The sequence below is a fragment of the Carassius gibelio genome, chromosome B22 (genome assembly GCF_023724105.1).
Source record: "Carassius gibelio isolate Cgi1373 ecotype wild population from Czech Republic chromosome B22, carGib1.2-hapl.c, whole genome shotgun sequence".
Taxonomy (NCBI): Eukaryota; Metazoa; Chordata; class Actinopteri; order Cypriniformes; family Cyprinidae; genus Carassius; species Carassius gibelio.
Window position 1 is genome coordinate 35,014,425 of NC_068417.1, and position 12,490 is coordinate 35,026,914.

The 12,490-nt window shown below is 37.0% G+C and overlaps 1 protein-coding gene across 1 annotated transcript; it reads right to left on the reverse strand.

The window, feature by feature from the left end:
- Window positions 1-7,617: 7,617 nt before the first annotated feature.
- LOC127987361 (aminoacylase-1-like) lies at window positions 7,618-11,999 on the reverse strand. Its single transcript, XM_052589659.1, has 6 exons — window positions 11,822-11,999; window positions 11,433-11,489; window positions 11,262-11,335; window positions 8,668-8,747; window positions 8,514-8,574; window positions 7,618-8,289 (listed from the first exon to the last, which is right to left on the reverse strand). The coding sequence occupies exons 1-6, from the start codon at window positions 11,901-11,903 to the stop codon at window positions 7,978-7,980; spliced, it is 666 nt and encodes a 221-aa protein (XP_052445619.1). The 5' UTR covers window positions 11,904-11,999; the 3' UTR covers window positions 7,618-7,977.
- Window positions 12,000-12,490: the final 491 nt, after the last annotated feature.

Here is a 12,490-nt window from a genome sequence, read left to right on the forward strand (position 1 = left end):
TGAAAATTCATTTAGATTTAGGTTGAAGACGCATCCACCTTAATTATTAAAAGTATCGGTATTGGTATCAGTATCGGCGATACTGGCCCTGTATTTACTTGGTATCGGATCGATACCAAATCTAGCGGTATCACACACCTCTAGTTTTTGGCCTTAAATGTTGAAATATTTAAGTCCCTTTCAATTACTGTTGTGGAGTGTTATAGACCTCCATCGGCCTCCAGGGAGGCTTTATCATCTTTAAAGCTTTTTGTCCAGATTAAACTATAGGGAACTTTTACTGGGCGGAGACTTGAATTGGGACTGGCTAAATGTTGTTTCTGATGAATTTAAATCTTTCTGTGATTCTGTCAAGCTTAGCCAGTTGGTAAATGTACCTACAAGGCCTAATCTCAAAAATCCATATAAATCTACTTTAATTGACATGAATTTTTATCCATGGGTGTCTTTTGTAATGATCTGAGTGATCATTGTGTTTTTGCTACTTTGAGAGGCAGTAAAATACCCAAATTTAAATCACAAATTATTAGAAAGAGGAATTTGAAAAATTTTAATGAACAAGCCTATCATCATGATCTATCTTTGAATAGCTGGGGACAGCTAGGCCTGTTGCCTGACGTTGAGCTTGCCTGGACACTTTTTAAGGAGAATTTTGAGAAAAAAATTGTAAATAAACATGCTCCTTGGACAAAGCACAGAGTGAAGGGATGGTCAGACATTATCCATCAGCGAAATGTGGCATGGTCTAAAGCTAGAAATGGTGATTCTGCCACTGACTGGTCCATTTTCAGACAACTAAGAAATAAATGTACCTCTCTTATCAAAAAGGCTAAATCAGAATATTATGTATCAGTCACAAGTGAAAACCTCAATAATCCACAGAAATTTTGGAAAGTCATCAAGTCTCTTTCTGTGAATAAAAGTAATGAAGCCCTCCAAAAATTTGTCTTAAAAAACTCTCTCCCATTCTACGACAGAGTTGATGTCTTAAATTGCTTTAATGAGCATTTTGTATCAGTTGGTTCTCTGTCCGAGTTGACAGGAGTAGTCGCTGTCACTCCATGCACATACTCCTCAGTGTTTTCTGGAAAACCTTTTAATTTTGTTTCTTTTACTGTGCAGCAGGTGCATGGAGCTCTTAAAGCGTTAGATCACAGAAAACCTCCTGGACCAGATTTAATAGAGCCTTACTTTTTGAAAAAGGCGGCTGATTTTGTTGCAGAGCCCCTTACAATTCTTTCTAATCTGTCAATTCAAAACAATGAAATACCATCAGTTTGGAAGTCAGCTTTTGTTACTCCCTTGTTTAAAGGAGGGGATCCAGCAGTTTTAACTATCGGCCTATATTTAATTTGTGTGTTTTGTCAAAAATTTTAGAATCCATTGTTTCAGACCAAATAAAAGAGTTTTTATACTCAAATGAACTCCTTTCTAAACTGCAATCAGGATTCAGGAAAAAGCACAGTACCATCACTGCTGTTACAAAAGTAATTAATGACATACTAGTCCCTCTTGATAGAAAGCACTTCTGTGCACTACTTTTTCTTTATCTGTCGAAAGCTTTTGACACAGTGGACCATGCTGTTTTAAAGCAAAGGCTTCTTTGTCTGGGATTGTCTGATTGTGTAGTTTCCTGGTTCATGAATTATCTGAGTGAGAGAACTCAGTGCATTAAATGTGATGGTCTATGTTCTGCATTAGTGAAGTTCCAAAAGGGGGTGCCACAAGGCTCATTATTAGGTCCTCTATTGTTTAATATGTATATAAATGAACTAGGCCACAATGTGTCAGATGCTAATATGCATTTCTATGCTGATGACACGATTATTTATTGTTTTGGATCATCCCCAGCTAAAGCGGTTGAGTCTTTGCAGAAAGCTTTTGATGTGGTTCAACGTACTCTTATGCAGCTTAAACTGGTTCTCAATGCTGATAAGACCAAACTGATGCTGTTTAGAAATACTAAGAAGGTTTCTCAAGCTCCTCCTCCTGTGTTCACTTTGACTGGAAGTGTCATAGAGGTGGTTCATTCTTATAAGTACCTTGGTATCTGGCTTGATGATGCTCTCACTTTTAAGCCTCATATAGACAACATTGTGAAGAAACTCAAACTTAAACTGTCCTTTTTCTTTCTAAATAATTTTTTTTTTCTTTTAAAGCAAAAAAGCAGCTAGTCACTGCAACATTTTTATCTGTCTTAGATTATGGAGACCTGGCGTATAGGACCGCTTCAGCACAATGTCTGTACGTATAAGATTGACACTGTTTATCATGCGTCTCTGAGATTTATTACGAATTGGAAAAACTTGACCCATCATTGTGAATTATATTCCAGAGTGGGATGGCCATTCAGGAGATCAGGGCACTGGCATACTTTTATCTATAAGGCCATGCTTGGTCTTTTGCCATCCTACATCTGTAGTTTCATCACATGGAGAAGTGTTGATTCTTATTCATTGCGATCAAATGATCACTTGCTGCTCTTTGTTCCATTTGCCCGTACAGAACTGGGAAAAAGGGCTTTTGTCTACTCAGCTCCTTCTGCATGGAACTTTTTGCAAAAAGTCTTGAAATTATCTGAACTCATTTCCTTAAATGCTTTTAAGTCCAGATTGAGAGAACCTGAAATTACCTGTTTAAATTGCAAATGTTTTTAATTATTTGTATTGTATAACTTTTATAAATGTAATTGACTGTGTTTTTGCTGCCTCTTGGCCAGGACTCCCTTGAAAAATAGGTTTTTAACCTCAGTGGGACTTTCCTGGTTAAATAAAGGTTAAATAAAATAAAAATAAAAAAAAACGATGTGGGATTTAAAATACAGGTAAAATGATAGTGAAAATTACAGAAAATGTGAGTAATTTCATTGTATTCTACAAAAATGACATCAACATCCATGATGTTATCATGTCATTAAAAACTTAATTTGCAGCACTGACTGTGCTATCAGCGGAGGCAGCCTCGTGACTGCTACAAGCATAGACATAAGTAAATATAGTATCCATGTTTATGGCTACAAGAGCACAAGGCCATGCTACACGCGTCACTGCTTAAAACATTGTTTGTTTGTAGTATATTCTCTCACACAACACACACACACATACAGTTCAGCCACAACACTAAAATGCTGAAAGTTTGACAATGCCACCTGTCGAGGGGTGAAATTTTTAGGCAGCAAGTGAACAGTCAGTAACAGGGGATGGGATAATAAACTGAGCAGCGCTGATGCCCATCATGTGAAAACTATTAACCGCTGAAAGGATGCTACAACAAAGCTATCCACAGCAGACACCGACACATACAAACCAATTTACATTCATGAGTGTATGTATTGACCTATAGAATGAAGCTGAAAAAGACACAGGTGATCGTAGAATAGCAAAATTAGTTTACCTTCTGTGATATTGTTCGTGATGGTTCGGCACAGAAGCACTGTATCTAAGATGTGAAATCTACTCTTTTATAATTATCGAAGGTTCTAAGGAATGCAAGTGATGTCACTAGTGCATCTCTAGAGCCGATGTCTTTCTGTGGTTACATGAAAACGTCTCCGGTTACAGTTGTAACCTCATTTCCCTGAGAGTGGCAATGAGACATTGCAAAGCATCGATGTGGCAACAGCTAAAATTTCTCAGAAATCCTGACGTTTTATAGAATAATGGCAGTAAACTGGTTAACTGTCACTAATCTATGCAAACTGAATTAGCTGAAGCACTGATCAAGCAGCGAGCATGATCATATCTCCGAAATGTCTTTGACAAGTGTCTCTGTGAAGGTATACTGAATTTGCATATCCAGCCAGACTGAGCAACTGCACTGAACACAGGGCAGACACAGCAACGTAATAAACACATGAAAATGCACATAGACCTGTTCAGTGTGGGTAACAAACGTTGTGTCAAATTGCAATCATAGTAATGAACTAGAAAAACAAGTGAGGTTAGTGACTTAGGTTAGAAACATTTGAGATGTCAAGGATGGTACATCTAGCATGTAAAACCTGGGGAAAGTATTCTGAGAGGACCAGCCAACTGCAAAGCATATATCCCAAATACAAGTAGATGTGCCTTTAGACCAGGCCCATGACTAAACAATAGCCTGCGTCATATTCTGTTGTTGAGAGGGGATTCCTGTCTGGCTCACATAACAGACATGATAGCATCCACTATCCAGTGAGAAAGCCTCTGCTTTGATACTGCTCGTCCCTTAGTAGATTCACTGTAGCACAAAAATAGCTGATTAGACTGTCTAAAGAGCCAAGTGGTCAATATTACTGGTTGAACGGATCGTAGTTGATCAGTTATCCATACGACATCATGGCATCCACGGATTCATTGAAAAATAATCATGGTAGAGTGAAAGTTTATCATTTGTATGCCTTTACACACACAAGTGATTTTTAAATAATTCCAAAATAAGAAAAAGCTTAAGGAAACTCAATGCGTTACTCGCATGATGTTCACAGCCACACACTATGAAGCATGCACATGCAAAAAGGCACATAACACCAAACTAAATCCACTTTCATATCTCCTTCACTCCTTGCCTTTGAACAGAAACATATATAAACACAATTATGAGAAAATACCAATCTTGACAATCATTCTGGTAAATCCAGTCGGTTATGTCTTTAGTAAGAGAAGAGATGAACAAGAAATTAGATGTGTATCATTAAATTGGATCTGTGTATGAGGTCTTAAAGGGACAGCAGCCTATAAATACCTGGTGTTGGCGCAGTGGATAAGGCGCATGCCTTTGGTGTGAGAGACCCGGGTTCGAATCCACTGTGAGGCACCAATGTGTCCCTGAGCAAGACACTTAACCCCTAGTTGCTCCAGAGGCATGCGACCTCTGACATATATTTAGCAATTGTAAGTCGCTTTGGACAGCTAAATGAATAAAGTGTCAGCTAAATGAATAGATGTAATGTATAAATACCTTATCTCTATTTGTTCTTAATTTTACTGGCTGGTCACTTGTCTCTTTAATCGTGTTTGAACTTTCTTAGGCTAGTAGTTTTAGCTGTGGTATCAAAGAAGAAATTAGTCTTAAGTAATTAAAGGAAAGCCAAGTATAATTTAAATAATTGTAATTTTTTTGGATGCCGACAAACAATCGCTCAGCAGACAAAGCGGGCAAAGAAATGAGAATTAGACATATAGCCGGGTCTGGGTCAGAGAGTAACATTGCGGTTTTGGACCAAGATCCAAAGTTAATACATAGTTATACAATCCTCATCCACTGAGAGCGCTGCTAAAAATTCCCTGGTCACACCACAGTCTCAGAGCATGAATGCAATGGGCTAAAATCAGCCAATCGTCCACTTTAAGAAGTGAAAGCACTGTATCTATGCACTTTGATAATGTGTGCAGGGTTAAAGCCAGCCTGAATGGGAGAACTGAATACTTATATGCTGTGCCCTTGAACACGAATCTCAGGAAGCGTCTGCGGTGCGACACAATCTGAATATGGAAGTATGCATCCTTAAGGTCTATGGATGCAAACTAGTCCCTTGGAACGATTTTTTTGCCAACATCTGCTTCAGAGTCACCATCCTAAATGCACGTTTGTGAAGCACTCTGTTAAAGGTCCAGTATCGGACGCAGTCCCCCATCTTGGCGATTTTGTTGGTGCCCAAGAGAGATGAGGGATACTGTCAGTTCGATACTGGACCTGATTGCTCCTTTTGGGAGCCTCCAGTCTCAGAACAAGGGCATTTTGAGGTAACATGACCATTGAAGCGGGGTGGTCTGCATCTGAACTGGAGAGAGTGGTCATGTAATACGTGGTTGAATTTCTAAAGTATGTGACAGCAAGTAACTTTTAAAGTGTGAGTAATTGAGATTCAACTGATTAATTCAAAAATAAAGAATTTGACTGTATTAATGAGTGAGTCACTGAATCATTAATTTAACCAATTCAATCAAAAAGTTGATTCATTCAATAAGTAGACCCAAGCCTCGACAGGTTCTGCTTAAACCGTATTTGTAATTTGTTTAGACAAGCCAGCAATGGTCCTAAGGATTCTTTATCGAAATAGACAATTGGTGGATTTAAATTTGTTTTAATGTGTGTTTGTTCACACAAAGCTGTCCTATGACCCATGAGGAGTTATACTACTTTTGAAAACAGAGAGATAAAATGCTTTATTCCTGTTAATGTCAATATAAAATACTGGTTGACAGAGACATTTGACCTGCATTAAATATATATCTATATTTATTATAGTATATATTTATACATCTATGGAAAGTGGGGAAAAATACTCATCATTTTTAAAAGCTATATTATTTATTACATAAATAAGTCAGTCTCTGTGTAATGAAAATAATAAAACCAACACTTCAGATAGCTTTGATATATATATATATATATATATATATATATATATATATATTAGGGATGCAACAATACAGTTAGCCCATGGTTCAATACATACCTCGGTTTTTAACCACGGTTTTCGGTTCGGTTCGGTTCGGTTCTGATGGCTTGACACATAAGAGTGTTTTTTTTTGTTATTCTATGCTTAAGCAATAGGAACAGTAAGAGGTTAAGGAAAGGTTAGGAAAAAAATAAAAACAAATTATTGCAATACTCCTTTATTTTACTTAAAAGTGAAGAAAAGTCCACTAGTTCCTAGTGTATTGTATAATATAAAATATTTTTTTATTTTAAAATTAACACTGACATCTCACAGCTGCTGGTAGCCCAAGTACAAACTGGGGAACAAATAAATTCCTAAATTTTGAACTTAGTAAACATAAATTGACCATTTCAAATAAACATACATGTACTTCAGTAAACATAAATAAACCATCTTAATTAAACTTAACAGTACTCCAGTACAGTATCCTTCATTAAGAATGTAAAGTGCAATTTCACTTAGGTCAGCTATCTATTCCTGTATTTTGAGGTTCTGTATAAAGATAAGCCTGTCAACATTGCAGCAAGGCAAGAGCGTTTTGCATTTACAATGTCCCCGTCAGTGGAGAAAATTCTCTCACTCGCAACAGAGTGTTTTATGGAGGACTTTATTACCTCCTCTGCTCTGCTATCCTGCCTTCAGACAGTGATATTGGTGGGTGATAGAGCCACAGATGTTCAGTCATGTTGGAAGTGTTTCCGTTTGAGTAGGCTACACATGTAAAACAATGCTTGCAATCAGTCATTTTTATTTTACCGTTTTTTTCTCCTCTGCGTTATACTCAACGGCAAAACCGAAATGTCTCCACAGACGTATTTAAAAGACGCCGGTACTGTAGCCTCACTTCGCCGCTCGCCATAATAAAATGTGGAATGATGGTTCAGCGACCCCTAACGTTAGAGCATAGTCATTGAATATTTACTCGCGGGGAGGAGTTTCCTCATCTCAGCTCGTAGACTTACAGGCACATACAAACAGTCAATTCGGAGAGAAATAAAATGCACATATATTATTTAAACGTAAAACCGAAAAAACCGCAATTCACAAACGCGTATTGAACCGTGGATGTCATACCGAACGGTTCAATATTATATTGAGAATTGTGGCATCCCTAATATATATATATATATATATATATATATATATATATATATATATATATTAACCCTTAAATTTTCAATCAGGAGAGCAAAGTAGCACCAGCCAACCATCAATGTTGAGATTAAATGTTACTCTTTCTAATTGTAGTTACTGTGCAATGTAAATCTCATAGAAACCAATGACCCATACACATTTTCAGTATACATAACTACATGTTTGCATCAGAATCATTTGTATTAAAAGATATAATGCATCTATAGCAAGCACAGCTATTCAGTTTCAGTCTCTGAAATTATTTTCTTTTTTCATATATGGAGACACAAACTGCCTAATTTAAGTGTGTTAAATTTACACTTGAATTATGAATTAACTTGAAAACTGTGAATTAAAACAAAAGTTCAAATCAGCTCCTACTTGTGGATATCAGCTAACAAATAAGACTTAGAAGCATTTTAAGCTGAGTTAAAACAAACATAACGGTGATCTTCATTATATGGGATCAGCCCATTCTTTGGTGTTATGTCCGATACATTTGTGCGGAAATCAGCCCCTTTACTCAGAACCGTGAGGAGCAGAAGCAGCTGTGAGACACCGAACCAGGAGAGGAGGAGCGAGAGAGGTGACAAACTGGTCAGAGCCGGGACCAGACACTCATACACCTGGAAGGCCCGCAGGAACACCTGCTCATTCAGATACTCATTATGATCGTGAAGCAGGATGGGAGTGAGATTCATTGGAGAGAAGCCAATGGCAGGAAGACCCTCCTACAAAAACACAATTCACAATATTATTAATAGGACTCACAGCGGGAAATGACATACAAAACGAATGATTTCAGAAGGATCATGTGACACTGGAGACTGGAGTAATGATGTTGAAAATACAGCTTTACATAACAGGAATTAATGCATCTTCAGTTATATTTCAGATTTTTTTAGACGATGTGTGAGGTTGTTTAGATCTGCAGACAGAAGTGAAATTGACTTACTTCCCTGATAAAGCGGCTGTCTGTGGCAGCAGGGAAGATTTCCTTTTTCACAGTCATGTTCCTGTCATGAGATGCACAAAGTCACATGTCTGCATGTGTTTAACTAGAACTAGAGGCTCACAAAACTTTGCAACAAACTACTTTTTCCCCTCACATGGCTTTGCAGGTGGAGCTAAACACATGCCCCCAGGGGTCGCTCTCCTCTGTGGATGTGAAATTCTGGTCCATGTTTTTCTGAAGAGCAGAAAAAAGCATCAAAATTAAAACCAAATCACGAGCCTCTTGTGGTTGTATACACACAGTTTAGTAATTTACAGGAAGACTGACTCCCCCAATTAACACATGTATGCAATGTATACGGAAACAAACTGAGCAACTAGTCGTTTGTGTCTTTTCTCAATGTGGGGTGCAAGAATTTACAGGGAAGGTTTTTCACTCAGAAGTGTTGCCAGATCTTGCTAGAAATAAATAAATTAATAAATAAATATTGCAACCTGCACCTACCTACTTTATTGACTAAATTTGACCACTTTAGTAGCCGAGCCCAAACAACAAACCCAAAGATGTTTAATAAGCATCGCTTATTATAAGTGGACATGGCAACCATTCAAGAGTGCATGCTTGAAAATGTAAACAAAACAAGATGACCCTGTGGTTTAGTTAAATCCGCAAAACATAAGTCTTTGGTCAATGTAAAATTTGGGATCAAAAAAAAAGTTTCGGGATCAAGTTGTGATGATAATTTAGATAATTCACCCCTGTATTTAAATGCAGGTGTCACTCCTGAATCTCTACAGTGTGTATGTGGCCATAGTCTCCTGGCAGACACATACAAGTACCAGATGTGAGATCAGGCCAGATGAAAATCAGCTTGACTGATGTTTTAATGTGCCGTGTTTTTGAACACTTTTATGGGGCGTTCCCACCAGATGCGACTTGCGCTATTAAATTGTGCTATTCGCAAGTAGTTGGACACTTGAACATTTTGACTTCATTCGCTTCATTCGCAGATGAAATTAACTTCACAACAGACGCAAATTTGCAAATTCGAGTCATGGGAGGGGCTTCTACCAGTTGAGTTCATGCAGCATTGTGATTTCAACCACCATTTATTCGGATAGTTTTCAAAATATTACTTTTATTGTGTCATGAAATGTAGTTGTAAAAGTATTTCAGGTGAGAATGTAGTTGTTTTAAACTCAAATATGCAGTTTATTTATAAAGACTGCACCTATTTAAAAATGTGTTTCGCCGATTTCGGAGACGATCAGCTCAATGCGATCAGCGGGAGCTCAGTGCTCATGTTACCTGATCTGCGCGTATCTAGCGCCAAAAAGGCCGAAACGCTCAATTCGTGCTGCGTCTTTTGCACCGCAGGATGTCTTTTCGCATCTTTGGATTGACTTAACATGTAAATCATTCACACTTAACCCTTCACGTCTGGTGTGAACGCACCATTAAAGAGTCTGTCACAAGCTGCAGTGATCGGTTTCTTTAATTTTTGTGCTGTTTTTGTGCTATTTTCCGAGTGAACGCTTCCGCAATGCGCAGTGTTGCCAGACGTTTGATAATTTTCGTATCTGTAGGATAAGTTTTTAACTCTGTACAATTTACATTAATAAAATCTCATAATGTACAACAATTTCAGAATTTTGTGACTCCTCAATTGATGGCAGTTGTAATCATTGGGCTTCTATACTCGTACATTAAAAAGTCATCTTACACAGGCTAATCATGACTGATCATTGTTTAAATTATTAGTCGTTGATGTGTCACTTCAGAAAACCAGAGCACATCTCTATTAATAGTCCCATGTATTAAACGTAGATAGTTTTAATGTAGTGCTTAAATATAACCATTAATTTGAAATAAATAAAATCATTCTTCCTATTTGGGATTTAAAAAAAGTCTAGGACTATCCTAACTTTACTAATTATTTGGGGTGATTTTTAAGAAGATTCTTTTCAAGAATTTGAATTCTTCTGAAGATTTGTCTTATGAACAACCTTAGGTCCTTTTTACACTAGTGCATTTTCGTTTTGAAACAGCATTTTAGAAGGAAAACTATCCTCGTTTACACTGCCGTTTCCAATGGGTTTCAGATATGAATCGGTAGATTCCCTATTATTTAGATCACAAATGTATCTTTGTGCTTGGAGCGGTCAAATGGAGAATCGACCTATACATCTATGGGTACAACAATGTGCATGATGTTATTGTTTAAACCATCATCAAGGATACGCAGAGTGAATGTCGGCAGCCATGAGATCATTTTCAAAAGTCTCCATTTTGGTCCGTTTACACTGAAATGCAACCCGGAGTTTTCTAACTAAAAAAGGGTCTGCAACATTTTCAAAAGTCTTTGAGGGTCAAAAAGGATAGAGTAGTGTAAAGATTAGTGTCACTGTAGCAAAAGTTATGTGTTTTAAAACAAAATGCACTAGTGTAAACGTGGTCTTAAAAAAAAGATCAGAACATTCTTAAGAATAAAAAAAAAAAACACAATATAAGAAGGGAATGGCAGACATTTTCTTAATGCTTCATTAATCCAGCCCCTGATTATTAGAGAACAGTCGCACCGCTGGATATTTCAAATTTTTCAAAGTTCTAAATATTTCATGGCATTTATTTTAAATATAAATGTTTTGCACCATTATAAATGTTTTGTTTTGTTTTTTTATAAAAAAAAGTGTTTTATCCTTATAGAAAATTTTTTTTTTAGCCACATCACATTCTGAACACACTCACTAGTTTCTCTGCTGCGGTGTTCTCCACAAACCTGGAACCATGACCTGGACTTCCTGGACAGTGGAATGTGATCCCTGCAGGACACAGCAAGTTTGTTAACACACACACACACACACACACAGATGAACACAGAGTACTGTAAATGTGGCTTATGTCATATGTGATACTCACACCAGGGGTTCTCTTCTCCGTAGAAGACAGTATAGGCATTGGTTGGGTTTGCCAAACCTGTGAACAAATAAAACAGGCAGAAACTCATTAATATTAGTGCATACATGTTTTCGTTTAAAAAAATAATTTTATGAAGACTGAACTGTACTGTATTTGTATTTGAATGCTACACTGTTTGATGGATGAGCTTAAGTATAAGGGAGCACAGTTGTAGCTTAAGTATAAGGGAGCACAGTTGTGGGTCTTCTGTTTAAAGGAGTGCTAAAGCAGTTTAACCGTTAAATGAATTCACCCCTTTGTTAAAATCAAGTCTGCAATTTTGAGAAAACCTGAGAATACTAAAATAAACACTACATCAACTAGAAGACTGAATCTATTGGTTTGTTTACCTTCATCAAGAGCAAAACCAATGTTCAGCTTCTGAAATTCAGGAAGTTTCACAAATGTCTCCATTCCTTTGTGACAAAACATTAAAAACACCAAGTGGCTTTTATTGCAGAACTGGTAATACTGAAGCAAAAGCACCAATGGATCTGTGTTATGCAATGTTTAATTTGCTTCAAAATATCTATATAAAAAAAAACATGTTTATGAAAATTAGACATTACATAAAACCAATGTGAAATGTCATTCAAAATCACATTTTACTTCCAGAAGTGTTTTTAATGTTTTGCAATAATACTACAATTCAGGGTCAACTTGTACCATGTTGAACATCCACCTTATTTTTTAACACAGAAGAAATGTTCTGTTTTCTGTGAATGTGTGAGACATATGTTTTTTTTTAGTTTTATGCAGCTAAAAATAGCTGGAAGTGGATGAGACCAGAAGCCACACATTAAATTTACAAACAGCTACATCCATTCAAACAAAAATAAGGTAGATTTAAGAAAACAGGCAGGAGCTGGTTGCCGAAGCCACGCCCACCTAGCGCGACAGCGGTCTCAGCAGCGGCAATCCACCTGTCACTCAAGTGACCATGCCCTTAATTATGCATAACTTTAAGGTTAAATATAATTTAAATGGATGAGTTATAAAAAAAATTATAATAATTGAAC